General features: G+C 56.0%; 10 protein-coding genes across 10 annotated transcripts; 6 read left to right on the forward strand and 4 right to left on the reverse strand.

Moving 5' to 3' along the window:
• BKA78DRAFT_103727 (G1/S-specific cyclin CLN2) lies at window positions 1–1714 on the reverse strand. The gene is made up of 2 exons (XM_066882120.1): window positions 1335–1714; window positions 1–1276 (listed from the first exon to the last, which is right to left on the reverse strand). Exons 1-2 carry the CDS (start codon window positions 1542–1544, stop codon window positions 236–238), a joined length of 1251 nt encoding a protein of 416 aa, XP_066746816.1. The 5' UTR covers window positions 1545–1714; the 3' UTR covers window positions 1–235.
• Window positions 1715–3651: 1937 nt separating this feature from the next.
• Window positions 3652–4393, forward strand: BKA78DRAFT_103753 (uncharacterized protein). The gene has a single exon (XM_066882121.1). The coding sequence runs from the start codon at window positions 3716–3718 to the stop codon at window positions 4253–4255; it is 540 nt and encodes a 179-aa protein (XP_066746817.1). The 5' UTR covers window positions 3652–3715; the 3' UTR covers window positions 4256–4393.
• On the reverse strand, window positions 4394–5063 carry BKA78DRAFT_103754 (uncharacterized protein). The gene has a single exon (XM_066882122.1). The coding sequence runs from the start codon at window positions 4996–4998 to the stop codon at window positions 4531–4533; it is 468 nt and encodes a 155-aa protein (XP_066746818.1). The 5' UTR covers window positions 4999–5063; the 3' UTR covers window positions 4394–4530.
• A 1498-nt stretch (window positions 5064–6561) lies between these two features.
• BKA78DRAFT_351217 (quinon protein alcohol dehydrogenase-like superfamily) lies at window positions 6562–9407 on the forward strand (the record flags this gene model as incomplete). The annotated part of the gene is made up of 2 exons (XM_066891125.1): window positions 6562–7591; window positions 7639–9407. 2 exons carry the CDS (start codon window positions 6562–6564, stop codon window positions 9405–9407), a joined length of 2799 nt encoding a protein of 932 aa, XP_066746819.1.
• Window positions 9408–10812: 1405 nt separating this feature from the next.
• Window positions 10813–12623, forward strand: BKA78DRAFT_103764 (uncharacterized protein). Its single transcript, XM_066882123.1, has 3 exons — window positions 10813–11934; window positions 11988–12344; window positions 12402–12623. The coding sequence occupies exons 1-3, from the start codon at window positions 11061–11063 to the stop codon at window positions 12482–12484; spliced, it is 1314 nt and encodes a 437-aa protein (XP_066746820.1). The 5' UTR covers window positions 10813–11060; the 3' UTR covers window positions 12485–12623.
• Window positions 12624–14332: 1709 nt separating this feature from the next.
• On the forward strand, window positions 14333–16262 carry BKA78DRAFT_309662 (SUR7/PalI family-domain-containing protein). Its single transcript, XM_066888051.1, has 3 exons — window positions 14333–14871; window positions 14929–15193; window positions 15246–16262. The coding sequence occupies exons 1-3, from the start codon at window positions 14737–14739 to the stop codon at window positions 15803–15805; spliced, it is 960 nt and encodes a 319-aa protein (XP_066746821.1). The 5' UTR covers window positions 14333–14736; the 3' UTR covers window positions 15806–16262.
• A 19-nt stretch (window positions 16263–16281) lies between these two features.
• On the forward strand, window positions 16282–17317 carry BKA78DRAFT_309663 (uncharacterized protein). The gene has a single exon (XM_066888052.1). The coding sequence runs from the start codon at window positions 16338–16340 to the stop codon at window positions 16932–16934; it is 597 nt and encodes a 198-aa protein (XP_066746822.1). The 5' UTR covers window positions 16282–16337; the 3' UTR covers window positions 16935–17317.
• An 859-nt stretch (window positions 17318–18176) lies between these two features.
• Window positions 18177–20130, forward strand: BKA78DRAFT_248420 (amidase; the record flags this gene model as incomplete). The annotated part of the gene is made up of 4 exons (XM_066884389.1): window positions 18177–18443; window positions 18513–18634; window positions 18687–18754; window positions 18800–20130. 4 exons carry the CDS (start codon window positions 18177–18179, stop codon window positions 20128–20130), a joined length of 1788 nt encoding a protein of 595 aa, XP_066746823.1.
• A 2636-nt stretch (window positions 20131–22766) lies between these two features.
• On the reverse strand, window positions 22767–24679 carry BKA78DRAFT_103848 (phosphatidic acid phosphatase type 2/haloperoxidase). Its single transcript, XM_066882124.1, has 3 exons — window positions 24440–24679; window positions 23847–24382; window positions 22767–23795 (listed from the first exon to the last, which is right to left on the reverse strand). The coding sequence occupies exons 1-3, from the start codon at window positions 24514–24516 to the stop codon at window positions 22870–22872; spliced, it is 1539 nt and encodes a 512-aa protein (XP_066746824.1). The 5' UTR covers window positions 24517–24679; the 3' UTR covers window positions 22767–22869.
• A 1279-nt stretch (window positions 24680–25958) lies between these two features.
• On the reverse strand, window positions 25959–26900 carry BKA78DRAFT_330607 (40S ribosomal protein uS5; the record flags this gene model as incomplete). Its single annotated transcript, XM_066889791.1, has 3 exons — window positions 25959–26216; window positions 26267–26524; window positions 26643–26900. 3 exons carry the CDS (start codon window positions 26898–26900, stop codon window positions 25959–25961), a joined length of 774 nt encoding a protein of 257 aa, XP_066746825.1.
• Window positions 26901–27998: the final 1098 nt, after the last annotated feature.

Genomic DNA, 27998 nt, shown 5'->3' on the forward strand with positions numbered 1-27998 from the left:
GTTGTCGGCGGTTCGGCTACAGACTGCAAAGTGGAATGCAGAGGAAAAAAGGAAAGGGGGGATGTGCTCAAATTTAGACGCTAAAATCAAATGACGCTCTCGATGCAGGTGGTAAAAAGCAACGCTATGACGCTCGTACAGCATGTTTGATACAAGAAGAGAATCTGCGAGAAATTTGCTAGCCTTGGACGGCAATTGTCTTGATCCACTGTGCCTTGACGTTGCTGAGCAGTAGCTAGATTCCGGTGCCGGTGGCAGAGCGGGGCTGCAGGTACTGTTGCTGCGGGTAGCTGAACTGCTGGGTACTCGGCTGTGGCTGGTAGCTGAATTGCTGCATATTCTGCTGTTGCGGTTGTTGGGGCGCCGACGTGGGTGTGACGGGGTAGAGCCTCGGGAGCACTACGCCTTTGCCGGTGCCAAAGTCGTTGTCGGGGGTGATGGGCGGGGTCAGGCATCCGTTTTGCATGACGGCGTCATAGTGGTTCTTTTGGGGCGTGGAGGGGAAGTTGTCGCTGTCGGCCTTTTGGGTGTCCAGAACGGGAGTCGGAGGGGTGATGTTGCGGCGGGCAATCTGAGCCTGGCGCTTGAGGAACTCCTCGACGGTGGTGGAGACGCACGACAAATGTACAGACGCGTACTTCCTGGAGAGCACTTGCGAGGGCTGGTAGAGGTGGTTTGACAGGTTGAGGACAACGACAGAGTCGTAGGAGCTGGCCCAGTCCGACTGGCGAGCCTGCGAACGTCCGAGGACACATCTGGCGAGAGCCAAGGCTGACCTAGCGAGGACCGAGGGGCGGATGGAAACAAACTCTTTGTGGAACAGGGCAATCTCGCAAATGTACCAAGTCATGTGCTCGACCTCGGCGTCGTAAGTGTTCTCGCCCAGGGCAATCTGGAGGAATGAGTCGACGGTGGGGTGGCCAATGACCCAGTTCAGTGTCTGGAGGACGTGCCACTCCATTTGGGTGAACATCTCGTCGTCGTAAAGCGAGCAGCACATGGACTTGAGCTCTCTCACGGTGGGGACACGCTCCTTGCGGTCACCGTACTTGGCAGCGATGAGAAGAGCAGCGCAGCCGACGAGTTGGTAGTGGCGCTTGTAGACGACGCGACGCGAGCAGTAGCGGTCGAGAAGGTTCACGGCCAGGAACAGGGTCTCGGGAAGGAGTTGGAAGGCAGCGTGGGCTTCGACGAGGAAATCGAGAAGGTACGGCCTCATGAACCACTGAATCTCGGTCTGAATGTCGATTGAGTTGACGTCGGGCATGGTATTGGCCTGCAATGAGGAGTTTCTGTCAGTAAGGCCCAGTGATTTGGAGAGCGAGAAGCATTACCTCCATGTGCTCCATGTGGTCCAGAATGTCCTCCTGGTACTCCTCGGCCGTCATCTTTGAGAGCTCTTCGGCCAAAGCCCGCTGTTGCATCCTGGCCATCGCGCGAGCTCGTTCCCTTTGCTCCTGCCTCAAGGCGTAAAGACCCTCATCCTCCATCTCCACGAAGTAGCTGTCGCAGTTTCCGTAACGCTGCTGAGGTTGATACGCCATTGCTGAAGAGTCGAGAGGTGATTGTCGGGGGTTTGAATGAAGGAATGGATGTCTGTTCTCCTGGAAGACAAGGGTGTGAAAGTGAAAGACAAGGTACGATCAGAGAGAGTGACTACCGTTGAAGCGGCGTGAGAGAGTGAAAATTAGTTGGTGTAGAGGCTGAAGACGCCAATGACGTCCGTGCGTTGGTCGGACAGAGGAGGGGCGCCTTCGAGCAGACGCCTGGCAACAACAGGAACAAGTTAGTTAAGCGAGAATTATGTAAAACGAAGAGAGAGTGGTTTCCGCACCTCTTGGATTAAAGTATTAGAAAGAGTGAAGAGTAAATACTAAAAGAAATGAAGACGCGATGTCGAGAGGCCGAGGAGAGATGATGCCCCTTGCAAGTAGCATTCAGTGGCGGAATGACTAGGCGATCGATCTTTGTCTTTGACAGGGCCAAGCTCGACACAGGGGGGTGTTTTCAGGAGGCAGAGCACGAATTAACGAGTCCGCCGAAGGGTGGGGATCTGGGTCGCTCGTCAAGGAGTTTGGGGAATGTGGAAAATTCCCGTTGAACCACGAGTTCTGAGCTAGCGAGGTACATCATTCAGCTCGTGATAATTTTTGGAGCCCGTGAAGGCGCCACTTACAGTGCGGAGGCCCTTGAATCCTCGTACCAGCAGTCGATGCTGACGAGGCAGAGGGCTGGCTTGTAGGGCGCGAGCCACGAAGCAAGACAGTCGAGAGGGGTAGGGTCGAGCGAGGTCCTGCGGGGGGTGGTACAGTCAGCGACATTGTTCTCTCCGGTGTGGATGGATGATCGTGTCGGACGCGTGAAGGACAAATTTGGACGGCCGAGGAATTGCGAATTCTCGTCTTGGAGAACTAAGACTTGTCGACTAGAAGCAATCCAGTACTCCTGGTTCTTGGACCAAGCGGAATGCAGGAATGACCGAGACAGGACCCAAGACTTGTCAAGCCAGGAACACGGATAAAGGGACTCAACGCGCCACCCTCAAGAAATTCTTGCCCTTCAAGTCCTCATGTCTTGGACCAAGAGATTACAAGGCGAAGACTGCCTAGGCTTGGAAGAATTCCGAAGAGCTTGAGAGGTGCCATGTCTTCAAGCCCGACCGCCCACTCTTGAGCCAGCAGCCAATCCGCACCACGTGCATTCGCCCGTCCGGCAAACAATTGTTTTGCAAAGGGTATGTATGTCTCGGTCGAAGCACGTCGGTCGAAGGCTCGGGTGGTTTCGAGAAGAGACGTCGTGGTGGTTGTCCGGGTCCAGGTGTCGTCGGCGAAAGGGAGGTCCGAGAGGGGGCAGAAAGATCAGGTGAAAAAAGGGACGTCATCAACTCACCGTTGCACGAACGCACGCACACACGACAAGCAGGACAGTTTAACGCACGCAGGCGGGCTGACCTCAATCCGGATGAAGCGAGAGGGGAAAGTGAGTGAGAGGGTATGGCAGTCGAATCGGTCTCGACGATGGGGTCCGGCTCTGTTGGAGAGGGTGTTAGGAGTGTCGCAGGAGCAGACGGCAGAGCGGTGGGAGGATTGAAGGAAGCTGGTGGTGTGGTGTTGGCGGACCGGAGGGGCAGAGGCAGAGCAGGGTCGGGTCGGGTGAGAATCAAGACGGATGGTGATGGGGTCTTATGGAAGGAATTGTGCACGTACGTACCCCGTTGACCAGAACTTTGGCCGCTGAAGAGCCGACGGGTGAATGACGGCTCGAAGGGGGAAGGGGAAGGGGGGGAGAAGGTGTTGAGGGAGGCTACAGTCGAGATGGGCGGATGCTTCAGGGTAGAAGAAGAGAACGACCGGATGCAGAGTTGGCCATGGACGGTTCCTTGCTCGTCTCCCGACAGCCAATCCCCGCGACGCACAAGCGGCCGCCAGCGCCACTCTGGATGGCCATTTGCTTTTCCGCGACACTGAGTCTGGCTCGCAAGTAACGCATGCATCCAATCCAAAAATGCCAGCCAGTCGAGACGTGCCACTGCGCATGTACGGTGCACTATGTACGGTGCCTGTATCTCGCGCCCCTTTGCGTTGCACTCCTCCAGAGAGAAACTGACCGGGACTGGCGACCATAGCGCCCAATCTCCGCTACAGGTCAAAGCAGAGAACAACGCTCCTCACCGTATCGCCACCACCCATGCCACTTTCTCGATGCCACTCAGTTCATGGACCCTACCCTGTGCGAGCCGCGAGCCGCCGCAGGGAGAAGGCGGCAAAGCACTCCAACACGGCAGCCCGCAACAGGCTTAACGTGCCGGTTGTGCGTTGGCCTTCCCCCCAGGTCATCACCACCATCAGACGGTACGCTACTGGCCCTCTCCACCGCCGCCTTGGCGCCTAGTCGACGTCTGCCGCATTGCCGTCAACACTACGACTACATTCTTGCAATTGTGCCATGTGCCTGCACTAGCTGGACTGCCGCTCGTGTCACATTCGATTTTATTTTTTGCCATCACTCTGTCTGCTGGGGTCATGGAAACGTGTGCTTGCAGATCGGTGCGGTGAGTCGACTTGAAGGGCAGCGCAGCCCGCCCACGAGAGTCCGCCCTTGCCTGGTTGTGGCCTTGAAGATGCAAATCCAGCTGATGTCACATCCGCCATTCGCCTCTCTCCTGAACACTGCAGCGCACCACAGCTGGCTGCACGCAATTATCCATCTCCACCTGCAACCTCTTTCCAGACGCGTCGCCCTCACTCTTAACTAATCTGACGTCGCGTCTTGTTGAGCAGGCGGTGACGGCTGGTGGGACCATGATCCGTGACTTGTGAGAGCGCTCGGTCGACCACCTGCCTCCAAGAGGCTCCGCTCCGCCGTCCGCCTGCAGAGAATTTTTCCTCAACACCCTCGCAAAGTCCACGTTTCAGTCTCCACTGCGTGACCTTACTGCGCCTGTGTGTCGTGAGACTATGAAAGGCTTGCTACCTCGATTACTCTATCCCCTTCTCCTCGCGTAATCCGCTTGCAAGTTTGCTTCGTCCGTCAGCCCAGCCCAGCTTCTTCGATGTAAAACCCCACCACTTGCATGTCGCCTGTTTCATGAAACTGTCTAGCTGGATCAGCCAAGCGTGGCAAGCCGGTACCGACGTGGACAAAACTCAGCCTTCTCATCCCCGCCACCATGTCATTCTCCGCTCGACTTGGTGGGCCTGAGCGGCACGAATTGTGAATGACCATGCGTACCGCCTTGCACATGAGCCGTCGCTTGCGAGCATTAGATCCATTTTTTTTGCCAGTTGCAACCAAACACCAGATGGGCGTGTTGCGGAACGTGGCTGACCACAGGCGCGTAAATGACGAATCCATCGCGCCTCTGTCCGCCTGCGTCGTCGCGCGCCGCAGAGCACTCCTTATGCTCCATGCTTTTGCTTCAAAATAGCCATCGCCGCCCGCCATTTCTTGCAAAATTAGGACATGTGCAGCTACCAGTACATGTATTTTTATATCCATCTCATCATCAACTGCCCCAGAATTTTGGGATCCGCGGGGGAGCCTCCGCTGCCAATCACTCTGCCTTGGCACCTTCAAGCCCCCAACTCATTCTCCACCAAAATACCCAAGCCTGCCTTGCTCAATTCGTGCATTTTAGTCTTCTGCCTGCGCATACTTGTCCGGCCGCACACGATGGCTTCGACATGGCCTTTCCTCCCAATTCACTGCCTCCCTTGCCCAACTGCTGAGCAACATGCAAATGTCGTCAGCCCTGCCAGTTTCATTTCGAACGGGCTGCCATTGGCAATATCCCTGCCGCGAGGCTCATCACCATGACCTGAAATTTCATGCGCCCTCTCAATTCTGCCACATTGAGCTTCTAACCTTGAGCTCCGGCCTTCTCGAACGAAACTGGCAACGAAACCGCCGTTATGCAACTTCGAGGGCGCACAACGGCATCGTCGCACCACTTTTTGATTTCCCATCCTGGACACTGCCCCACATCAAGTCAGCCTCACAGACCTGTCGGCCGTTGATCAGTGTCTCCAATTGCAGCATGCCAGGAAGGGCCTTCATCTTCAAATCTATATCGACGCGTCTTGCAGAGCAGGGCCCTGCATCCATACACCATCCTTGGACATCTGACCCAAGCCGCAGTTGACAGCGGGTGACGGCGAGCCGGAGTCTAGACGTGGATTCCAACGATCAACTCAGGGTTCACCGTCGCTGTCGGCTATCAGATGAAACAAGCATTATCCTCGATTACCACGTTGGGCTTGAAGACAGAGAAGCCTTGCAGCAGCAGGTACAACACCAAGACGCAAGCTCTGCAAGCGTGAGCGCTGTTCCCAGCACGATGACATTGACCCCGTCGGTATAGAGCAGCTGCAAGTCGGCCCAGGCGTGCTATCTCCGGCGGGACGAGCGGGATGTGGCACGGGATGACCTTGTTTCAGAGCAGCTCCAACCCGTTGCTTCCGAGCCACTGAAGCCATTTGCGCCCGTGAAGTTTAAGCATTCGCTATCACGACTGGAATTTTGGGTCCTGCAGCGCGTCCGAGTGTGGTTGGTTGGGCTCAAGAATGCCAATGAGTCGTGAGCATGCCGCCAGTCATTGCATTTGAACGTTGCGAGCAAAGACTCCGACAAAGGTGCAACTAGCGTGAGCAACGCCGCGAAACTTCATACTAAGCGACTCTGCTCCAACCCAAAGCTGCGTCAAAGGCAAAAGTGGACTCATGCAGCAGCCCGACGTGTCCATGACGGTGATATGGCAGTCAGGCCTGGACGCGCGACGCGCAAAGGGGTTTGGAGGGGACGACCGACGTTGAGTTAAGCGCCTCGCTAAGACTTAGTCGTCTTAGCGCCAACCTCGTCGGAATAATTGACGCCGATCGGCCGATGAAATTTTGGGACGCTCAAATCCCTGCAAGCAGTCGCGAACTTTGCGAGCAGCTCCAGCGCGTCAAAAACACCATGTGCTGAGGGCACGCAACCAACGCAGATACCTTCCAACTGGTCCACTCCCTCAAATCAGACCTCTCCACCTTCGTCGCTGCGCTTAGCGCAACATCATAAACCATGGACATTCACCGCGCGCGATTCGTACGGTATCCGCCCTCCGCCATCAACGCCCTCGCCTTTTCGTACTCGAACAAGAGGGAATTCACCGGCAAGGGAACCAGATACGTCAGGCTTGCTGTTGGGCGTGCAAATGGAAACATTGAAATTTGGGACCCGGCCAACGGAGCCTGGGTGCATGAAATCACACTGAGCGGAGGAAAGGATCGGAGCGTTGAGGGCCTCGCATGGATTCAGGAACCAGATGAGGAGGATGAAAACGGCTACCACACCGATGGCCGCCTACGCCTGTTCAGCATCGGCTACTCCAGCACCGTTACCGAGTGGAACCTTGTCACCGGCCTGCCATTGCGACACTCGTCTGGAAACCACAGCGAGGTCTGGTCCCTCGCCGCGCAGCCCAAGTATAGGACAAACACAAAGAGCAGGGAGGGAGACTTTCGCGGGCAGAATCTGGTGGCAGGATGCGCAGATGGAACGCTGGCCTTGCTTTCGACCGCCGACGACGATCTGCGATTTCAGAAATTTTTGACCAGGCCGACGGCAAGGAAGTCGCGAGTGCTGAGTGTCGTCTGGCAGAACCGGGATGTGGTCGTTGCTGGGTTTGCGGACAGTGCCATCAGAGTGTTTGATACAAGAAACGGAGCGTTGCTCAGGAACATTTCGCTCGGTGCTCCCTCACTTGGAGGTCCGCGCGAGATCCTGGTCTGGACAGTGAAGTGCCTTCCCAACGGCAACATTGTGGCTGGCGACTCCACCGGCGAAATACGATTCTATGACGGCAAGAATTATTCACAAACGCAACGCATTTCTGCACACGAAGCCGACGTCCTGGATATTGCAGTGAGCCAAGACGGCGAAACAATCTTCAGCGGAGGCATGGACAAGCGTACAGTGGCGTACAATCTTTCGAGAGGCCACCATGGACACAGGAGATGGGCAAAGATCGCCCACAGGAGGTACCACGATCACGACGTGAAGACGATGGCAACTTACGAGACCAAGCAGATGAGTGTCATGGTTTCTGGAGGTAAGGGCGACGATGAGCCTTCATGGTTTATGCTAACTTTATGATAGGCCTCGACACTCATCCCATCATCGTTCCCATCCGCGAATTCGACACTGAACACAGCCGGACCTTGCCTGCACTCCCGCAATCCCCGCCCGTTACGAGCGCCCCTCGCGCCCGTCTCCTGGTCAGTTGGTGGGACCGCGAGGTGCGCATCTGGCGAGTGAAGAAACGGGACGGCAGCAATGAGACCCCTAAGCTCGTCGCTCGCCTAGCCCTAAAGGGAGAGGACAATGTCAACTCGGCGTCTATATCTGAAGATGGCAGCCTCCTTGCCGTTTCGACGGCCAGCGGAGTCAAAGTCTTCCAGCTGTCTTCACGCAAGAGCGAGAACGAAAGGGGTCTGCGTGTCCGCAAGCTCGGGACACCACCGTTGGCTGAAGGAACTGGCGCACGTTTGGTGCAACTGAGCCCCAATGGCAAGTGGCTGGCCATGGTCACGCATGAAAGTGAAATTTGCCTTGCTCGCCTGGTGGACGAGGAAGACGGCAGATGGAAACTTGTCCCTCGCGTCGTCGAGCTCCACAGGTTGCACAAGAAACATGAGCACCAAAATGCGCTCAACGGTTACTGGGGCTCCTACGACCGCATCATCACCCGCATCGCCCTGTCCGACGACGTCCTCGTCGCCAGCGACATTGGTGGATACATTGAAAGCTGGGTCGTCGAAGGCAACGAAGACGTCACAGCACCAGAGGTCGACTGGCCGGAGACCGAAGCCACGGGAAACGCTTCATCTGACGACGAGGATGACGAGGATGAAGACGAAAGCCGTCCAGTTGTTTTCTACGGACAGCATTGGATTCGCAACCCTGCGGGTCATTTGCTGCCGAAGCTGGATTCGTCAGCCCTCGTATTATCCTTCAGACCAACCGACAACGCCGAAAGCCAGGCAAACGGAAATCCTGCCGTCCATCCCACCAGGAGCAACCCGCACGCCCACTCGCACAAGCTGCCGAGCGGCGATCGTCGTTTGCTGGTTGTCACGGCGCAGCACCAGATTTACGAATTCGACGTGCTCCAGGGCCGACTGACGGACTGGTCGAGGCGGAACCCATCCTCCGGCTTTCCGTCCGAGTTTAGGGGGATACGAGACAGGGCAATGGGGTGCCTGTGGGACCATGATGAAAGGCGGCAACGTTTGTGGTTGTACGGCAGCAACTGGGTCTTCATGTTCGACCTCACAGCCGACTTGTGTAAGCGGCCGGCGGGAGAGGTAGCCGATGGTGTCACAGACGGCACTGCGGAGACGCCGATGAAGAAACGCAAGCGAGGCCCGGATGAGGATCCTCTTCGCCAGAGCGCCAGCGGCGCAGGCAGCAAGATGCCGGCACGGGAGCTCGAGGGTGCGGGACGCAAGTACCGCAAGATTACGGGTGCCGACGCGTCGTCGTGGGTGAGCGTGGACAAGGCTCGCAGTAGCTCAGTGACGGCAGCGGATGGCGAGGCCGAGGACGACGCCGAGGAGGAGGAGCAGCAGCAAGAAGAAAACTCTACCACGACGGCAGCCTTGGCTCTGCTGCGGCGAGGCGCCTCGGATTCCAACGTCGACGAGGCCGACGATGCCCAGACTGGCCCGCAAAAGCGCACTCATTGGCATACGTTCAAGTACCGGCCGATTCTTGGGCTAGTGGCCATTAGCCACCCCGACGACAGACGGGCGGAAAAGGGCGGCAAGGCGGACGCGCCAGCTCGGCCGCTTGAGGTGGTGCTTGTGGAGAGGCCGTCGTGGGATCTGGACCTGCCGCCCAAGTTTGTCGGTGTCCACGAGCGATAAGGGGGCCATGGCATTTTGGATTGGGGTTTCAAAAAAGCACGGGTAAAAGGGGGCTATTTTCTTTTCTACGTGGTCGATCAAAGGAGGAATGTGGGGGTAGTGGCAGGCTCTCACCGTCATCGTCAATGACTTCATCAATGTCTTGTATCTTAAAGGGGGTTTGTCAGAATGCGACCATAGCGGAGCGGGAGTTTTGAGACATTGGGGACCAAAAAAGTTGAGTGTAGACGCGCGAGCATATCGGGCGTGCAGGAAAGGACTTGAATTTTTCTCATGGGCATAATCTTTTGAGTACAAGGCAGCAGCATGGCTCCGATAGAAGGCCGGTGCGAGCACGCAATCGAGCAGATATTGAGGTGCATCCATGGCTCGAGTTGCGAGTGAAGTTTGAACCGGTGGGCGGTGGACGTGAAGTGTGCCATGGTTGTTGGTGTTGGGGGTGTTGAACGGTTCAGGCGGGTTGAGATGATGATCAGGGACGCGTCAGCCAGACATGAGGGACTTGATGAGGCTCTGCAGACTGTCTTGCTGCCACAGTGGCACATGGGTGAGGAGAAGGAGTACGAAGTAGAGCAAAATGGGAGACACGTGGAGGACTATAATTTTTCTTGGAGTAGGTATCCAATTATCAGGCATTCAATAAGCCAAGATGAAGAAGTAGAGATGGACGCGTAGATGGAGTGGGGAGGTTTGAAGATGGGCAGCTACTGCGGCAAGGCGTGCCGGCCTTAGCTAAGCAACAGCTGGTTGGCCTAGCCAAAGTTTACGGTCTTTTCCGTTGTTCGACGAGGGTGGGGACCGACGGAGATCACCAGCCACGCAGCGACACACGGTTGATTTTTTTGTTTCTTTCTCAAGAGTGCAGCGTCGTCGTCGTCGCCATCAGATGGATGCGGATGATGCGTCTCTCTATATAGGATGGCGAGTCGCACGCGTCAGAAGGGTTGCGAGTGCTTTGGGTGTCCCGTCGTGGGGGAATAAATGCAGACGCTGGCTCCTTGGAACGACGCGCAATTGCGAGGCTGACGCGCGGCCCCCAGAGCCCAGAGAGCGCCGCCTACCAGACAGCGCCGCGCCAAAGCACCGCACCACGACTCGAGTCGGGGACAATGGAAGCACTGCACTCAGGACAGTTGAACAACCAGACCGTCTTTGAGAATTAATTGTTGCGATTGATCAAGCGACGGCGAGGCATCTGTAGAGAGCTCCCGCAAATTGGAAGGAGTCGTCGGCCTCTGGGCAGCGACGGTTGGAGGCGAGCTTGCGGTGCTGACGACGGCCGTCATTGGCTGCGTGCCAGGCGCTGACGACGCTCGTCGCTCTGCCCTACCGACGCTTGCGCAGCTCGCCGACACTGAGAATCCCTTGACACCTCATCCTCTGTCCATCTCACCTCTCTCCTCCATCTCCAACACCTATTACTTACCCCAGCGACCCCGTTTCTCCTTCTTTTCCCCCTCGATTCGACCTCACCACCGTCCCCGTCGTCCCCGTCCACGTTCCGTCCCTTCACCCAAGACCCCCGTGCACTGGCCCGCCGCTGGTGGCTCCGTCGACCGGGCTGTGCAAGACGCAACACTACTGCCGTCGCACCCTGCCTCACCACGACCTTACATCCATCCACGACGACGACAACATCTCTACAACTCCACAATGGCCGATGCGACACCCTCTCGCCGGGCGCATGGCCCCTCGCCCATCGATGACCAAAAGGCACGAGAGTTGACGGACCGCTTCCGTCAAGTCTTGAGCACCAAGCGCATGAACGAACTCAGCAACCGCTCTCGCTCCGCATCCCCCGCTCCCTTCAACGCTGCACTCCCGCCAACCAACGCGCCGCCGCCATCCTACAGCTCGAGCATCCGCAACATTCCACTGGTACCAAGAGCACCCTCGGACGCCCGCTCGATGCGATTCAAGAACATGCTTCTTTCCTTGTCCAACATGCCCGTCAAGTGGGAGAACCCTGGATTGCTGGACGAGGCCCTGAGAGTGATTCCCCTGGAACAAATCTACAGCGAAGCCGAGGAGGAGACTCAAATATTCAAGGCAGAGGCCGAGTCGCTCGGCGCTGGCAAGAAGCCTGCGTGGGGCTACCAGGACTGCGTCATTCGCGCGCTGCTGCGATGGTTCAAGAGATCTTTCTTCACATGGGTCAACAACCCGGCCTGCCACACCTGTGGCTCTCCCACAATCGCCGTTGGTCTCGCCGCCGTCCTTCCCGATGAGCAAGCGCGTGGCGCCAGCCAAGTCGAGCTCTACCGTTGCTCTCTGGAGCCATGCGGTACCTACGAAAGGTTTCCCCGTTACAACGACGCCTTTGTGCTACTCCAAACCCGGAAAGGACGTGTTGGAGAGTGGGCCAACTGCTTCAGCATGCTTTGCCGCGCCGTCGGCAGCCGCGTGAGATGGGTCTGGAACTCTGAGGACCACGTTTGGACCGAGGTGTACTCGTCGCACAGGCGGAGATGGGTACATGTAGATGCCTGCGAAGAGGCCTGGGATAAACCTCGCCTGTACACTGAAGGTATGTCTGGTCTGTGCCCAAGGCCATGTAGCCCAAGCTAATCATGTCTTCAGGCTGGGGTAAAAAGCTTGCGTACTGCATCGCCTTTTCCGCAGATGGCGCCATGGACGTGACCAGGAGATATGTGCGCACTGGAAGGTTTGCAGCTGAGCGCAAGCGGGCACACGAGTCCGAGTTGCTTTACATTATGAACGAACTCCGCGCTTTGAGGCGATCAAAGCTCAACAAGAACGACAAGTTCCGTCTGGAAGGGGAAGACATGGCCGAAGACCGCGAACTCCGGCGCTACGTTGCCCAGCAAGTCGCATATGAGATTTGCAAGCTCAACCCCGAAGACATTCTTCGCGGGGGTTCTGGAAGCGCGCGTCCCGACCCCGAGGCACAAAAGGCGGCAGAAGGCCGGCAAAACGGTAAGTTCATGCTCTGTCAATGCATCGTCGATTTGACTGAGGTCTGACGTTGTCCAGGCTCTGCCGAGTGGCTCAGGTCAAGAGGAGAAAGCGGAAGACGTTACCAAAATGGTCCCCACGACCAACCGCCCCGGAGATGAATCACATTGGCTTTCGATTCGACATGTTGCAACCTCTCTTCATCTGGTATCCTGCATTGGAGCCAACCTCACCTTTGCCAAGCGTAATCCTCCCGCTGGGCATCCATGGAGCAGCCGTCATGGTCGACCATGTGCCTCATGTCCTTTGCTGGGACACATAGTCTCTGGCCGACCCGACATTTGAAAGCACGTTTGGTCTACCCCTGATTGGATTGCGTGACGGTCGCAATTTCGGTTAGGCTGGCGTCTCGACCAGATCTAATTTTGACGCGCACGCGATGTCGCAACGACCTTCGCTCCAACAATTTCCTCTTTTGTCATTACATTCAACAGCAGCGACGGTGGCGACGTCTTTGAGACACAAAATCCTTTCACAAGCGACCAGCTGCCACGGCCGCTTTGTTCACTTCTTCTCTTCTGCCCTTGGGCCCAATGTTGGCTAGGGATTTATTTGTCTGGTTCATGTTTGCACTCAAAGCACGGCGACACGGCTCGTCTGGAGACTCACTTTTCCTTTGTCCTTTGTCAGAAATGTTTTGAACTGGGCTGTTTGTTTTGGGGCGCTTGACCTGGGCAGGTCATGCTGCGGGATCCGGAGTCGGAGTTTTGGGAGAATACCAAGGACAACATTTAGGACTGGGGAAGCTGGGCATGATTTAGGGTGGACACAAGAGGTGGTGTTGTTTTGCTTTTCCTCTTCTTTGTATGGGATTCTTTGGGCAGTGGCATTTTGCAGGCTACAAAGGGTCATGGGAGCGTGGTGGATAGCGCGTCTGTTGGCTGTGTACGTACTTGTACGTGTTGCATTGGGGGAGAGGATTGGTACAGAGTCACGAGCTCAAGGTGGTGGTTGAAGCAAATGTCGAGCATTGGACATTTCCCACGGCTGCACTTGAGAAGATTGAGGGAGAATTGAGAAGACTTCAAAAAACCACGTGCATCTTGGTGGTGGAGGAGGAGGAGGCGTAATGTTCTGGGATGGTGATGTGGTGGGAGGGTGCGCAGAGAGTGAGATTGTCGTAAGATGGCGCAGGCTAGTTTCACCTAGGACCCTAGCGGTGGTGGTGGTAGTATAAACTTTTGGCAGCGTGCCAAGCAGCGGAGGGCGAAGGCTTAGAGCGCACCGTCGAGGCAAGGGAGTAAGGCTGGGGGCGCCGTCGCAGTCGCTAGATGTATTGCGGATGGATTGACTGGCGGTGCTGAGAGAGATGGACAGCGACTTTGTCTGCTCGTCTCTCTCTGGGGTCAATCCATTCGTCGCATCCAGATGCATTGCGACGCAGCAGTCCAAAAATAGCAGCAGGTTCAGCAGAGACGGTCGCTTGATGACGAATGAAAGGCTTGGCGGGCTTGGCTGTTCGTCTCCCCTTGTCTGCTTGGGCCCTAGATTTCCTCTTGCAGAGGACCCTTTTTGAGCCTAGTTTTTGTTTGTCATGCATGGCTTGTTGGCGTTGACTGGTTCATGATCGTCCAGTGTGACTGATGACTGACATGCTCGACTGATGACAGGAAGCGACTGGTTTTTTTTTTTTTTCTCTTTTGCATTTCCTTCACACATGATGTGCGCAAACCCTCTTGGCTCTACTAAACGACGCGTGTTGCGGGCGAACCCGAGTGCGAATCAATTGTGCGAATGAGCAGAGAAGTCGGGCAGGCGAACGCGCGTATCGAGGGGTGGGTGCGCAGCAGCGAGTCGGGTCGTCGACACAAGGCAGGCGCAGCAGCGAAAAAATTGAAATTGAAAAAAAAGCCCCGGAATGATCTACGCGACGCACAGGTGTTGGTGAGGAATCTGGCAGGAGATAGAGTCTTATACTGTCCGTGCCAGGTCGATGCCTTGGGGGTTTTGCACTCGTTGCCTTGTGGACAGCCATATCCGCGACAACGGTACGTCATTCAGTCTGGGGGGGCAACACCGTGTGGCTGGCCCTGCCACACTGCTCCACGCACCACGCAGCCCTGAGAGGTGCACTGCGCCCCAATCCAAGGACGCACACACTGCCTGCTCACCGCTTGGACGCCCTGTTTGTCCTCTCTGCCCGACTTGATAAAGGAACTGCACGCCTCCCGTAGCCTTGAAACCCCCATACCCTAACAACTCTCTCCCACCTCCAACCAAATCCCCTCCTCACCAACCACAGCAATCGTGCTGTTACTACCTCTCTCCAACCAAATCGACAACACCGCAACCATTCTCCCTCAACCCACTCCCGGGAATCTTCAGCTGCAGAGTCTGTGGTGGTCGCCAAAAGATGGGCAAAATCGGACGGGCGGCGTGTATTTTCACGCCCATGGCGCTGGCTGTCGCCGCGCTGGTCTGTTTGGTTCTAATCTTCTTGAGCGGGACCAAGAGTTCTTCTACCCTCACTGATCTATACTTTTTCAAGGTATGACCTACTACCTCGAAGTAACAGAAAACAACAACAAATCTGACGTGGTTGCAGGCCGACACTTCGGAATTCCGTTCAAATTCATCCAGTATTTCTTCAGTAGTATCGGGGACGGACGTAGACGACAAACTCTTGGCAGCGCTCCAGACCACCGTGGATTCAGACCTCAAGGACATTTACACCGTCGGCCTCATGAACTATTGCGACGGCGACAAGAACTCGACCGGCGGGTACAAGGTGACCTACTGCTCGGAGCGAAAGGCCGCGTTCTGGTTCAACCCGGTAGACGTGTGGGGGCTGAACAACACCGCAGCTGAAGGTATGTCTGAGAATAGAAACCTGCCCCCACGACGGATGACTGACAAGAACAGATTTGATTCCCGATAGCCTCCAAAAAGGCCTCAACATTTACAAAAAGGTCGCAAAGTGGATGTACGCGGCGTACGCCGTGGCTCTGGCTTGCACCGTCCTCGAGATCGTCGTCGGCATCTTTGCCATCTTCTCGCGCTGGGGCAGTTTCTTCACCACCTTCATTTCGACCGCGGCGACCCTCTTCACCGTCGCCGCCTCGGTCACGTCGACCGCGCTATACGCAACCCTCGCCGGCGTCTTCGACTCGGCCCTCAAGGATTATGACATCAAGGCCAGCCTGGGCTCCAAGATGCTGGCCGTCACCTGGCTGGCCGCCGCCTTTTCGATTGGTGCCGGCCTCTTCTGGTTCTGCTCCATGTGCTGCTGCTCCGGCCGCAGCAACAGCGACAAGATGCGCGGCCGCGGCCCCGTTGTCGAAAAGACGCCGTACACCTACGAGCGCGTCAACAGCCCCTTTGGCACCGGCAACCACAACCAGCAAGCCACTGGCAACGTCCCGCTGCGCGACATGAACCACCAGCAGACGGGCTACGAGCCCTACAGCCACCGCAACGTATGAGAGGGGAGGGGATGATGTAACGAAAAGCCGCTTTTTCTAATGCCCCATTTCCCGTTGCTCACACCCTCTCTCCCTCAACTCTCCTACCTCTTTCCTTGTACAAATTCTTCATGATGACAGGCGGACAGCAGGCCGGCCAAACGACAGTGTGGCCTGGCGATGGTATTTGCGACGGCTTGGTGGGCTTCAGCATTGGCGTTTTACGGAACTGGCAGCACCCATTCACGACCATGGGTTGCACTTGAGGGATTTTAGGGTCTAGACATGCATGGGATGGGATGGGAACTACCAGCATCAGCAGCGCAAGCAGGCGCGGCAGTGTTGCAGCAGCAGAAGCAGCGCACACCCTCGAGGTCTTGGTTAATGTCCTTGCCATGCCTCGGGGTGGATGGAGGATACCACTAGGGTACGGGCGTACATAGACACCACAATCGGAATCAATCTTCAGCCATGACAACATTTTTCACTCAATGCCTGTGTGTATTAACCCGTTGTCCTCACGCTCGCTCCCTGCACTTGTCGGCAAGTAGCAATGACTCTTGCTACCATTGTCGTTTGCCGTCGTCGTCGTCGTCGTCAAAACAAAAAACAAGGCTCTGTGTTAACCCGGTTTAGCTTTCGCGGCCAGCCGCCCAGACAAGCTCCCGTCCGTCCGCCCGCCCTCCGTGGGTTAGGCTCAGGCAGGGTTGGGTTGGTGCCCCAGGCCACGCCAGGCGGGCGGGCGGGAGGGAGCCCAAGACAGCGGCGGCTTGCTGGCTGGCCGACCGACCGTGGTTTGGTTGGACCCTGGGAGTGGGAGGGACCTGTTTGGTGGAAGGGATGGGATGAGGCGTCTGGTCTTCTGGGCGGTGTGTCTGTCTGGCTCGATTGGCAAGTTGGAGACGACAAGGCAAAGGCCAGGGCGTCTTTTGCGGGACATGTCTTGATCTCTCTTGTTGCGCTGGTAGTAGCTCACACAGGGCGCACTCATCTTCGCCAGGGCAATGTTGATTCCAGCAACAATAATGCGACGAGTGAAAGATTCAAAAAGTTTTTTCAATTTCGAACTTTGGAAATATCTCGCACAAATCGAGCGAAAGTCGTCGCTTTCTACAGGATGTATCAAAAGTACCAAACCGCCTACATGTAGCTTATCGCCATCCCGCTCCGCCCACCTTCGCACCTTCCAACCCCACCACCATGCGCGGGGTTCCCGGGGCGCATTTTCTACTCTAACAACTGGCTTCTGTGAAATGTCGATTCAGTAGTCTCCCCTACTGCTGTTGCATCTTCTCCGTCTGACCAGCCCGCCAACGATCCTCATCAATGGCGGGATCCTCACCGCCACCACAGCCACCACCATCATCAAACACGTCGAATGACGACAAAATTACTGATCATGCACGAACTCCAAGAGCAGCGACCCCGCGCAACCGCCACCACATCCAGCGGCGCCATGCTTTGCCCGTATTACTGCTGCTCGGCGCAATGCTGATGGCGCCGCTGATGGGCGGCCCTGGCAGCGGATTGTGGTGTGCCAGGATGAGCGGAGTGCCGGCGATTGGATGGTTCTGTGAGCATTGGCCGACAATGCAATGGCCATCACAGCTAGGACGAGGTAAGTGAACGAGAGATCCAAGTAATCTCAACACCAGACATGCGTGCAGGAGAAGTTGGCGTGCATGTGCTGGAAACGAAGACGTCAATTTGGCTTGATAAGGACGCTTTTTCTCGCCCACCTACCTATCCTGTCCCATCTCTCTCGTCCTTTCTTTTGCTCTTCTCCTCGGACTGCCAACATGAACGGTTCGGCAAAAGGCCACAACCGGCATGTCTGCGACTCTGTGCTCCTTGAGAGACAGCAGACGGAACAGTCGTCCCACGAACCCTGTCTCTTTGCCGCCGCTGGACGGTCCACCTTACTTGCTGGGTATAGTGTGCGCAGCATGTATGGATGCCGTGCGCTAGTGTGGAAAAAGGAGGCTCAACCAGCGAATGGAGCGGGGTCTTTTTTTCGACGACGTTATCTCGATTTTTGCCGTCTTCGATATCGGATTCTTCCTCTTCTCCTACACTGGACGATTTGAAAGATAGACTCTGTGCGAGACACTGCATTGAGACGACCTTTTGCCATTGTCGTTGAGTTAAAGAGGAGCATTCAATTGAGAGACTGCTGTCTCTGGCTGGCCGTCTCAATCTATTGGGTCGCGCGCTGTCTACTTTTCTGTCTGTCTGAAAATCCACCTGCGTATTCACACGTCCAATCTCGCTTTATTGATACTCACAGCCGCATTCCAGCGGCGAGGTCAAAAACAACAATCGAGCCGCTTCCTGTCTGCCCATCGCTACTACCCTTCGTCTTTGCAAATAAGCATTAATTCTCCATATCATTATGGCGTCCCTGCGCGTCCTTCTCGTCGCTCTTTTCCACCTTTTCTTCCTGCTAGATTTCACGTCATGTCGCGCACTCAGCACTCGTACGTCATCTTGGTGGCTTGGATGGTCTTGGCTGTCTCGGTTCTCTGCATTTCATAGCCGCCTGCTGACGAACTTCTCAGGTGCTGACAATTCAACACTTCCAAGCCTCGCAGAAGCCACGGTCGACGAGCTGCAGGATGGTCTTGGAGCGGGCTTGTTCACAAGCGTCGATTTGGTAAATGTGCGTTTGTTCGGGGGATCAGGGGCAAGCCAAGCGTTGCAATTGTTTGGCTGACATTTTTTGCGGCAGGCATATGTTGCGCGAATCAAAGAGGTCAATGGTTCGGTGAAGGCTGTGGTTGAACTCAATCCCGACGCGCTCGCTATTGCGAGTCGGCTTGACTCGGAGAGAGGAAATGGCACCGTTCGCGGGTAAGGGGCTTCGGAACTGCTGTCCGTTGCTTGACTGACTTTTGCATCGTAGACCTCTACATGGAATACCAATTCTGGTCAAAAATAACATTGCCACTGATGACCAGATGGACAATACTGGTATGTAGCCCATTCGTTCAGTTGACCCCTCTGACATGCCTCTAGCCGGTTCCTTCGCACTCGTAGGAGCCAAGGTCCCGCGTGACGCCACTGTTGTGAGAAAGCTGCGTGCGGCAGGAGCCATCATTCTCGGCAAAGCGAATCTCAGTCAATGGGCCAACTACAGATCCAGTAATTCGACAAGTGGATGGTCCGCATATGGCGGGCAAGTGATTGGAGCCTACTATCCAAACCAAGATCCAAGCGGCAGTTCGAGCGGCAGTGGAGTCGGAGCAGCCCTCGGTCTCGCCCTGGGGGCACTGGGGACTGAGACGGATGGCTCAATTCTGTCCCCATCCAACAAGAACAATCTGGTCGGAATAAAGCCGAGTGTTGGCTTGACATCGCGAAGTCTTGTCGTTCCCATTAGCCCGCGGCAGGACACAGTAGGCCCCATGGCACGCACAGTCAAAGACGCCGCATACATTCTCCAAGCCATTGCCGGCGTCGACCAATACGACAATTACACTTCAGCCATTCCAAACAACGGCAGCCTCCCAGACTATGTCTCTGCGTGCTACGAGTCGGCACTTGGAGGAGCTCGCCTTGGTGTGCCTACCAATCTAATCGAACTTTTCAACTCGGACGGATCTTTCGACACTGAAATCGCTGCGTTCAAGGCGTCGCTTGCCGTGCTCACTGCCGCCGGTGCGACCATCGTCCCAGATACCAACTACACTGCCCTTTCCGAGTACGCGGTATCGCAAAACGAGACTCTCGTGCTCAATGCCGACTTCGTCGCCAACCTACCCACCTATCTTGCAACCCTCACCGCCAACCCCGCCAAAGTCAGCTCGCTCGCCGACGTCCGCACGTTTACGCAAACCGACCCCCGCGAGGACTATCCAGACCGCGACACGGCCATCTGGGACATGGCGCTCAACACGACCGACACGCCCCCCAACACATCCCCCGAGGTCTGGGCCGCGTACACGGCGAACCAGTTCCTGGGCGGCGCGGGCGGACTCGTCGGCGCCCTCGACACGTACAACCTCGACGCCGTCGTGCTCCCCACCAGCCTCTCGCCCGGCATCAGCGCCATCATCGGCGCGCCCGTCGTCACGGTGCCGCTCGGCTTCTACCCGGCCAACGCCACCGTCGTGTCCAAGGACGGCGCGCGCGGCCTCGTCGACTCGGCGCCCGGCGTGCCGTTTGGGCTCAGCTTTGCCGGCAGGCACTGGAGCGAGGCGGCGCTGGTGGGGTATGCGTATGCGTTTGAGCAGAGGACCAAGGCGAGGGCGGAGGGCAAGCCTTGGGTCACGCCGACGACGGAGCTGAGGGATGTGTTGGTTGAGGGCGCGAAGCCGAGGCCGAGGCAGAGGACGCGTGCGGTGTAGGGTGTTGCACTCTGTTGGAGTGTAGCTTGGGGTGTTGTAAGACGACATTCAGTCAGTTACCTTTTGTCTTGTTTGCCTTTGCGTCAAATCAACCGAGAAGAGGTACTCGACCCACGAACGAACTGCGCTATTATCAGTAATAACTTTTTTCCCGATTCGGGTACCTTGGAGCACCAAGTAAGCCAATCGATGTTCGCTTCTCAGTCGCCACTGGAAAAGTGATGGGCTTCCGTAAACATACGGATCCGGTTATTCTAGGCTGCATGATCCGACCTTTACTGTCGGTAGGTAACGATAGAAATTGCCAATCCATTATTTTCTATCGCTACGTTAGCACACGTAGAGACGTGGAGTCTTCAAGCGCTTGTCTCTAAGGGTGCGACGACGTGAAGCTGAGCCTAGGTTGGATTTCTTTCGTCACCTACTGTGCTGCGATCCCTCATGATTTGTCTGATTCTGAGGATGTGCTGGGGCTGTGATGCACACACGAGGACTGTTGGACATGGAAGGAGGAAGAGTCTAACAATTCGGGGAGACCAGCCTGCGTTCAGGTCCTTTGCAGTATAGTCACGGAGCATTCGCCCCCCTTAAAAAAAAAAAAAAAACAGACAGGGGGCAGCCAAGCAGTCGCGTGTGTCACTATCTTTGCAACCATATTTCAACTGATCATGATACTGCAATGGATGCGAAAGTACCAATTGCACCAAGTGCAAGTGTGCGACCCGCATCATTGTTCCCCCTCGACGATTGTTGAATCAAAGACAGCAAGCGGAAACAATGGCACGCAATTGCCCGAATGGCATTGACTCATTCGCGAACGAGGACGGACACAGGACTTTTGAGACTTTTGAGATTGTTCCTTGGGTTCTACTGCTCTCCTTTCATCATTGTGTCCATCTCCTTCGCGGTTGAACAATGGAGGGAAGCGCGAAGAATGAGCTCGCCTCGTCTTGGACATTACATCAATAGCATTCTTCTCTCCCTCGCTCCTTCTTCCCCTTAGTACTTCTCACTCTGTCTGATTCAGTCCCACGACCCAACCACCCGCCGGACCTTCCCCCGACCCCCCTGAATCCCGTCCTCTCACTTGCCGCCACGATTCTTTACCGCAGAGACAAAAACCCACTCCGGCAATACCTTGAGCCGACCTGCCTGCCATGCTCTGCCCGAAATGTCTTAGTCTCCCTTGCGCCTTCCCACCCGCCCCTCCACCGCGCGACGTCAAGCCCGTCATTTTTGTTTTTTCTACCCTAAGGTACCCCTCCATTCTAGACCCTCCCTTCTTCCTGTGCCTGACTCGTCTCGGCCGCGTTCCCGTTTTCCCGTTTGGCTGGTTGGCACACACAAGACAATCGCTCTCACAAACTCTCTCTCTCTCAGCCGCTTCAATGTCTCACCCGCTCTGCCTGCTGTGCCTGGCTGTCTGTCCCCAGTATCGTTCGTCCCACCCACCGTGTACTCTCGTACCCACGTAACTACCTCCGAGATCCCAAATTTCGTCACTTTTGTCTCGGGTTCGCGATTGACTTTCCCGCGCGCGCGCCCCCAATCATCATCCCCTGCGTCTCAAAGCAGCAAACACCCGAATCAAAAACTGTACAGAACAACACGATCAAAGACATTTCTTGACCCCCCTGCACCGCTCCAGCTGCCCCGTTTATCCATCCATCCATCCACACACACACACCCACCAATCACCCCGTCGGCAGCCCAGTCGCCAGGGACAGCTCCACCCACTCCACTGACGACGAGACAAACGCGCGCGCGCGTCGCGCGGTCGTTCGTTCCTCACGCGGCATTATCCGTGTTTGGTAGGCGATGAGGTGGAAACGGAGAGAAGCCGGTTGGTAAGCGTTTGGCTGCGACTGTGTGGTGCGCACTGAAGCCCAGTGTCACGCAGTGTGAGTTGGACTTGGGTCTTCGTGCTAGCTATATATGCATATGTCTGTTTCGGCTATGCTTGACCCGGAGAGGAGCAAAAGGTGAAGAGAGGAGAGGGGTGAAGCAAAATGGAAAGCAAAAGATTTCCCCAACACAGCCGACCTTCTCCCACCTAGAGCCAAAGTGAAATTTCAAAAAAGAAGCAATAAAGGGAAAATCCAAATCACCAAAAATTGCCTACGGAACGAAAATGTATAGATACATGCAAATACAACGAAGCTTCCTCACTCCTATTTTGTACAAGTCACATGGATTCTCAAGCTCGATTCACAGCACATAAAAGACGCTTTTGCTACACGTATCCATATAGCCGCTACACCAAGCCATGCCATGCCATGCCATGCCGCGCTATACCTTGACCGTCGCCATAGATGCAACAAACACAAATGGGTCTACAATCTGCCCGCCATGCTGCGCTTCGTTCTGGTGCCATGCATGCCCTGTCTTTAGCTCTCCCCTGCTCCTGGCGCTGTAGAAAGAAGATGAAGGAAACGCTCCAGTCAAAAGGAACGAAAAGATGTGGGGTAACAACGTACGACATGCCATTTCCAGCCAAGAGAAAAAGAGGAGAAGATGGACGGACAAGAGCCATCGCCGCGTTTGCAGCAAGGGGCCAAAGAGTCGATCAACAACGAGAAGGGACGGATGAGGTGAGTAGAAGATGAACGAGGAGAAGGAAAAAGGGGGGAGGGAACTGGACGGTCGATCCAGACGCCCCGTACGATATCGAACAAACTGCCTCGAGAAACTGAATCACCAAGCCCTTCATTTTCAATCACCAATACAACTCCAACTGCTCTATCTGCCCATCCCCGAAATACCTTCCATGTGCCTTGGCGGCACTGGAGCAGGTGCTTGGATCCTCGTTCCCAGATCGGCCTCCTCGCCGGCTCCAAACGCGCCGCCACTGCTGCTGCCCGTTGGCGTGGCGTGCAGCTGGCCGGGTGGCCGGTGGTACGCCGTGTCGGAAGCGTCAAACGTGTCGGCGACGGGATTGTACGCGCCACGCGGATACTGTGGGAAAGGAGACACCACGCCACCTGCCGCCGAGGTCGAATGCTGCAGTTCGAAATCGTTGGGTTCGTCCTCTGATGAAGACGAGGCGTAACCGTCGTTAGGAGTGCGTCGGCGGTACGCTCCCGCGTAAGGGTTGTTGCTGGTGAAGTTGGAGGAGGGCGTGTAAGAAAGACCGGAGGGTTGTCGCTGGAGCGGGTCGGCGCTGTAGGTGGATGAAGGCGTGGGACCCGAGGCGGCGTGGACTTCTTGGCCAGCGAGCTGACGCCGGCGCTGAGATGAGGATATTTGCTGGCGGAAAACGTTTCCTTCTCCGCCATCGGCTTCCTCGTCAATCGTTTTGAGCGCAGTCTCGTCGCGCAGGGGCTCTGCGCCCTCCTGCAGGTGCGTGATCGGGTACGCATCAGGCGGTGGTACGGGCTCTTTGCCCCAGCTGCGGATGGGATATGCGCGACCTTTGCGCCAGGTCTCGTGGATGGGAGGGAAATACTGGCGATACGCAATCCATGCGGTGAGAACGCCAAGCATGCTGCCGGTAATGACGTCGAAAGGGTGGTGACGAGCGTCCATGATACGGGATGCGGCGATGAGGGCAGCACCCAGAGCTGGAACTAGGATCACAAAAGTCTTCCAAACCTCGCCCTTGGAGTCCATGACATGCATCTTGCCGGCGAGGTAGATGGTGAGGTAGAAGAGACCACCAAATGCAGCTACGAGCTATTAGTATAGTGAACAAAGAAATCGAATGTGTGTGGACGTACTGCTGCTGTGTCCCGAGGGAAAACTTCTAAAGCCATCCTTGAGAATCGCATTGTCGGTCTGTGTGCAAATGCTGTGATTCGAAAGCCCGTACACGGGAGGATCCTGGCTTCCCAGCTTGGGCTGACAGCGATCTATCAAGTCTGGTCTTGGCTTGCCCACGGCATTCTTCAGAGTTCCGGTGACGGTAAAGGCCGCTCCCACGGACAATAGCAGGCCAAGTACGCCACAGTTGAGCTCCCACAGCCTGTCTTTCATACGATATTTCCCCGAAAGCTTCCTCCTCTTGGACGACGTTGTTGCCGCGGGCTGGTTCGAGAACAGGCCATCAATGAGCAGGGTGTAAATGGCAATGACGATTGCGGGCGCGACAACGGCGATGATGACGAGATCGAACACGGGGACGCGCTCGTGGACGGCATAGGGATACTGAAGGGTGTAGTTTCGGAGAGAAAAGTGCTGGTGGTAAGGTTCGACAGAGTCAAGGGCGTAGAAACCGGCAACAAAGACGATTATTATGAGGTAGTCGATGATGTAGCTGTTTGCGCCAGGTTAGCAAGCGACACAGAGAGCAGCAGGAGAAATGGTCGCTGACGAGATGATGACTTTTTTGGGCAGGCGCTTCTTGGAGAAGGGAAGTCTTTGGTTGTTCCAGGCATCCATGGCGGGCATGACGGAATTAAGGTTGGCCCCGCTGGCGGCGACCCCAGGAAATGTGAAATGTCGGAGCAGCAAAAGTCAGCGGGACCATCAGGCAATGTATAGCAGCTCCCTTTGAGGCCTGGGGGCTTTGGAAGCCTCAGGGATGGCCGTGATTGGAATTGGGTGTCTTGGCGCGCGCTGGGCATGCGGTGGTGGTGGCTGATGATTGTCGACCGGTTGGATGACCTTGAAGATGTGATCCGTGTGTCCTGGGAACAGAGGGGTTTATAGTATCCATCAACACCTCGAAACCTCTGGCACACCCTCCAGTCCACCCCCAGCCTTGTGACAAGGCCATGCCTCGAGACCCACTCAACCACCTTGCTCAGCCTCTTCCGTGCGGTCTGTCTTCCGGCTCAGCTCGGCGTCGGGGCCTTTTGTGTCGCCCAAACTGCACCCCCCGCTTGGCACGTGGGACAGTACAGCGCTTATATTACTCTCCATCTGACGGCGGCGGCTATGCTCTCTCCACTGCACATCAAAGTCACCTTCAAAGTCCACTTTTCCTCGTCGCTTCGTCTGTGGCCATGCAACCGACCATTCTGGCACCCTGAGATCAAGGTTAAAGATAAACTCATCTCGGGACCATCACTCTGATCGCTCCTATCAACTGCCCCAACATGGCCTCCTGTCGTGTCGAATCCTTTCCTCCTGTAAAACAATCACAGCCACCCCATGGTAGCGCCGCGTCAGCGTCAACTGCGCCCCAAGACAGGTGGATGAAGACATGAACTGAAAGCCATGTGTAGCGCTGCTGGCAGCCTCGCGCCTTCATCGCCACAAGAGGAAATTTGAATGCTTCGTTTCATCCACTGCGTCTCCACTTTTTCTTCGTCTGGCAATTAGTTGCCTTCGTACTGGCTGTAGCGCTGAGCCGACCTCTCCGTCCAATCACCCATCACTTGCACTCATGTACAGAGACCTGCTGCGTCCAACACGTCTCGTTCCCCTGGCACGTCGTCCGCCATCTGGTCTAGAACAGCCAAATGTAGGACTTCACATTCCACACACACAAGTCGCAGACAAGACATGTTGCCAACGTAAAGGAAGCTTCTTAGAGGCTGCCCCATATTAGAGGTCGAGATCCGAAAGGGGTCTGCAGTACTAGTTCGTTGCTGGGGTTCAAGTGTACGTCATGAATTGTTATTGATTTTGGTAGATGCTGCTGCTCAGGGCCTGGCTTCTCTTCCAATGGCGAGCTCTGGAATGCGGACCTCGGTTTCACTACACCCTGGTTCATGGATCGACTGGACTGGCGTGTCAATATTTTTGCTCGAGCTGCCTTGACTATCTTAGTCTGGCCCCTCGAGAACCCGTGCAACTCCACCATGGGCGTACATCTTGAACCTTGAAAATAGCCAGAAACCCGTGAAAAGTGAACCCGTCAACCCTGGCACCGCTCATGAAACCGCTTAGTACTTCTTGCCTTCCCTCAGGACGTCGCTGAACTCCTCGAGCGGGCTCCTGATGAGCTTGGTCTCCTTCCACAGGTTGGGGGTGAGGAAGCCGTAGGTGTTGGAGACGGCGACGAAGGTGGCCTTGAGGGTGTTCTCAAGGGTCTTGGTGCTACCGGACGAGGCGGTGTAGGCGTCGCTGACACCGGCGAGCTGGAGAAGACGCTTGACGGCGGGGGAGGCAACGAGGCCGGTACCACGGGGGGCGGGGATCAACTGCTCTTGTTAAGTATTTTGAGCCCCTCGACGGGATGCGCTGTACTTACCCTGACGGTGACGGAACCGCACTTGCCAGAGCTCTTGACGGGAAGAGAGTGGGGCTCACCGAGGTTGGTACCCCAGTAACCTCTCCTGATGGGAACGACGGAGAGCTTGGCAATGATGATGGCGGCGCGGATGGCCGTAGCGACTTCCTTGGAGGTCTTGATACCAAGACCAATGTGGCCCTCGGAGTCACCGATGAGGACGATGGCCTTGAAGCGGGTGCGCTGACCGGCACGGGTCTGCTTCTGGACGGGCTTGATCTGTAGTTTCGAGATGCATCAGCCGCCGCCTTTTTTGCGATTCGTGTGTTCCCATGCGAAAATTGTTCCTCCCATCCTGGACCCAGCGACCCAAATTGTCCCGTGTGGTGCGGCTCACCTTCATGACCTCGTCCTTAAGCTTGGGGAGGAAGGAGTCGACGATCTGGTACTCCTTGATGGGCAGAGAGTGGAGGTAGATCTCCTCCATGCTCTTGATCTTGCCGGCCTTCACGAGACGGCCGAGCTTGGTGACGGGCTGCCACTCCTTCTCCTCGTTCTGCTTGCCGCCACGACGGCCACGGCCACGGCCACGTCCACGGCCACGGTCGCCACGACCGCCGAATCCTCCACGGGGAGCAGGTGCTGCGTCGGCCATTGTTCTTATTCGATTCGCTTCGAAGCGGTGGTGCAGAGGGCGGGTCCCGGTTGCTGTGAGTTCGAAATTAGCCCGCAGTCGAGAGGTGGATTGACAAGCGCGACGATGAGAGCGTGTCAATTGCGGTGCGGGTTGGACATACAGGAGCTGTTGCTGGCGTCCGCGTCGTCGGTCGGGTCAGAAAGTTGAGGTCGGATCGCGAATTCGCTTGGTGTGCGATTCGGCTCGCTAGCGCCAAAGCCAACGCGCGCTGATTGGCCGCTGGGTGCCTCGCCGCCGCGTCCGCCAACAGCCCTTCCACCAACACCATCGAGCAAGCCACCGTCTCACAGCATGATAATCCGACTCCAATTGGCACGTCACGGCGTCACGCGAGCAAACATTCTTGGAACCATGGCAAATCACATTGCAGACCCATTTTCTTTGAGACGCTACTCGAGTTTCTATTTTGCAAGATCCTCCACAAAGACTGCCAGAGGCTTTCCCCACTCGCTCGCTGGCTGTCAAGCACTACCTACCATGACTGGTGATAGCCGTGAGGGAAGCTTGCATCCTCGTTTATGCGACGCTCGCCCCTCCCAATAATCCGCATTACCCTAGATGTACATGGCAAAGAGGAAAGAGACTTGGCGTCTTGCCCTGCGAGGAACCGTCAAAAAAGGTCGTATCCCTTCGTTACTCCATTATGCGCCTGCAACATCACTCTCAAGCCCCGAGAATGCATAGACACCCAATTGCTTGGCGCCATAGTTGCCCACTCCACTTGGGCGTCGCGATCGTCAAACCTCATTACGCCCATGTCTTCGTTGTTGCGGCCACCCGTCGTCCAACCATGCATGCGTTGCTGAATTCAATCTCTTCGTCTAGTGGATTGCCAAGTCGAAGGGTGGCCGGGAATATTCCCATTCATTCGCTTCGAGTAAAGTCGTCTCAGAGGTCCCCCGTCGACCTCTGGACGTGTCCATGGACAAAGTCCATCTGGTGTCCTGATTTCCCCTGGCGCGTGTGTTGGCGGACCTTTGTGTGGCATGTATGAAAGCCGGTCGATTTCGCAATGTCGATTAGCTGGCTCAATATGACTGAGGATACTGGTTGGCA

Source organism: Phyllosticta capitalensis (assembly GCF_038381095.1).
Source record: "Phyllosticta capitalensis strain CBS 128856 chromosome Unknown BKA78scaffold_3, whole genome shotgun sequence".
NCBI classification, from domain to species: Eukaryota; Fungi; Ascomycota; class Dothideomycetes; order Botryosphaeriales; family Phyllostictaceae; genus Phyllosticta; species Phyllosticta capitalensis.